A 2,342-nucleotide genomic window follows, 5' to 3' on the forward strand; every position below is an offset into this window, starting at 1 on the left:
ACACAAAGGCCAGAGAAGCAACTGGTATGCAAAATAATGAACCCAGCAGAAAAGACTACAAAGATTAAAAACTACTGGCCACCTTTGACCACAACTGCCTACAAACAGGATGAAGATTAAGCATAATGCTTTTAAGAAATAAGTGCACCTACTGAATATATTTAGCATACCAACGAGTGATTTAGGGCTTTAGTTAGCTGGCAAAAGGATTACTACACTAAAAGCCAGAAGTAATTTCTTGAAAATTTATTAAGTAACATCCAACATTGAGTTATCTCTCACACATTATGTGAATGTTCACCTAAGTGCTCTAAAACACTTCAATAATCATGGTACTTGAAAAGGTGGTTTGTTGAAACCACTTAGTTCTTTCATGAAAAAATGTTTTAAAGCTTTTAACAGCTTAAAAGAATTTTAATATCTACCTCCACTATTGTGCAGCCCTTCAGAAGCACCTCGACAGGCTGGAGAGATGGGCAGAGAACTGTCTGAAGTTCAACAAAGGCAAATGCAAGGTCCTGCACCTGGGAAGGAATAACCCCAGGCACCAGTACAGGCTGGGGGTTGACCAGCTGGAAGGCAGCTCTGCAGAGAAGGATCTGGAGGTCCAGGTGGACAACAAGCTGTCCATGACCAAAACTGTGCCCTTGGGGCCAAAAAATGCCAATGGTATCCTGGGCTGCATCAGGAAGAGCACTCCCAGTAGGTCAAGGGAGACAATCCTGTACCTCTACTCAGTCCTAGTGAGGTGCATCAGAAGTGCTGTGTCCAGTTCTCAGCTCCTCTGGACTACAGAGACTTGGAGCTCCTGGAGTGGGTCCAGCAGAGGGCAATAAAGATGATTAAGGGATTGGAGCATCTCTCTTGTAAGGAAAGGCTGAGGGAGTTGGGCCTGTTCAGCATCAAGATGACTGAGAGGGGATCTTATCAATGTCTGTAACTATCTGAAGGGAAGGTGTCAAGAGGATGAGGCCAGGCTCTTCTCTGTGGTGCCAAGTGACAGGACAAGAGGCAGTGGGCAGAAACCGATGCACAGGAAGTTCCACCTGAATACGAGGAAGAACTTCTTTACTGTGCAGACCACACACTGGAACAAACTGTCCAGAGACATTGTGGAAGTCTACCTCACAAGAGATATTTAAGAACCATCTGGATGCAATCCTGTGCCATGTGCTCTAGGATGACCCCACCTCATCAGGGAGCTTGGACCAGATGACCCACTGTGGGCTCGTTCAACCTTACCCAGTTTGTGATACTAGAAGTATTATCACGGTATGACCTTTAGAAGTCACAAAAGTGATCGGGAAACATATGGGAAGCACTTGACTCTAATATGCATCTTAAACAGCAGTTATCTGGTGTATACTCTACAAATGCTAAGGACAAAAAAAAAGGAGGAAAAAAAAGCCCAAAAACATCTGCAGGCACGTCTGAATGTTCAGATGTGAATAAACAGGGGAAAAAATAAGAGGAAAAGGAAAAGAGGATGGGAGACGTGGTCTCTTGAATCCACAAATTCATACTCTGCTCTTCCCCAGGGATGAAAAAGTACAGGCTTATAACCTCAGTGACCGAAGCTGCAGGCCCTACAGGGACAGAAAAAGCGCTCTGCTCCCAAAGACAGACTCCGCGGGGGTCTCTGTGATTACTCTGCGCAAGAACCTTCCCCCCCCGTCCTTTCCCCGTAACTCCGAATCTTCTCGCCCCTCGGCACACCCCGCAGGGAGGGTGGAAGCGCCTGCCAGCGCCTCCCCCGCCTGTGCCCTTCCTCGTCCTCCAAGAGGACGCACAGGCCCAGCGCCGGCCCCTCCCGGCCGCTCACCCTCCCTGCGCCGCCCCGGCGGACACAGGCGCGGGCCGGCGGGGGCAGCGCGGACACCGTCGCCCCGGGCCTCACCCCCGCCGCGGCCCCTCCGTCCCGCTCTCACCTTCGGCGGCCGATGCGGCCGCCAAGCCCCGGCGCGCGACAGGCGCCTCCGCGGGCTCCGCTGGGCGCTTCCTCACGCCGTCCTGGACCAGCTGGAAGTGCGGCGCGTAGAATGGGTTGTGCCGCGCGAGCGGCGCGATGGACGAGAACATGGCGACCTGAGGAGGGCGACAAGAGCAGAATGGTGTGGGACCGGGAAACCCCGCCACGGCGCAACTGCCGGGCCCCAGCCCCGCACCCGCGAGGCGGCCCCGCCAGCCCGGGGCGAGCGCGGTGCCGAGCGGGAGGGCCCGCCGCGCCGCCCCGACTCACCTCGCAAGATGGAGCCGCTGCGGCAGAGGCTGAAGGAGGGCCCCGCGCCGTCACCTTGTCCTTCGTGGGCCGGGGGCGGGGCCGCCAGGCAACGTCCCGCGCC

At 54.2% G+C, this 2,342-nt stretch overlaps 1 protein-coding gene across 2 annotated transcripts in view; it reads right to left on the bottom strand.

Annotated features, from left to right (window-relative positions):
* SLC25A3 (solute carrier family 25 member 3) overlaps positions 1-2,342 on the bottom strand; it is a 12,457-nt gene extending 10,115 nt beyond the window's left edge. For both annotated transcript variants that reach the window (XM_027667067.1, XM_027667076.1), the window contains exons 1-2: positions 2,240-2,342; positions 1,929-2,085 (exon numbers count right to left, since the gene is read on the bottom strand). In XM_027667067.1, coding sequence (XP_027522868.1) covers positions 1,929-2,079 — 151 coding nt within the window. In that variant the 5' untranslated portion in view covers positions 2,080-2,085; positions 2,240-2,342. The remainder of the gene's footprint in view (positions 1-1,928; positions 2,086-2,239) is intronic.

The sequence above is a fragment of the Corapipo altera genome, unplaced genomic scaffold (assembly GCF_003945725.1).
Source record: "Corapipo altera isolate COAL_440 unplaced genomic scaffold, ASM394572v1 1, whole genome shotgun sequence".
NCBI classification, from domain to species: domain Eukaryota; kingdom Metazoa; phylum Chordata; class Aves; order Passeriformes; family Pipridae; genus Corapipo; species Corapipo altera.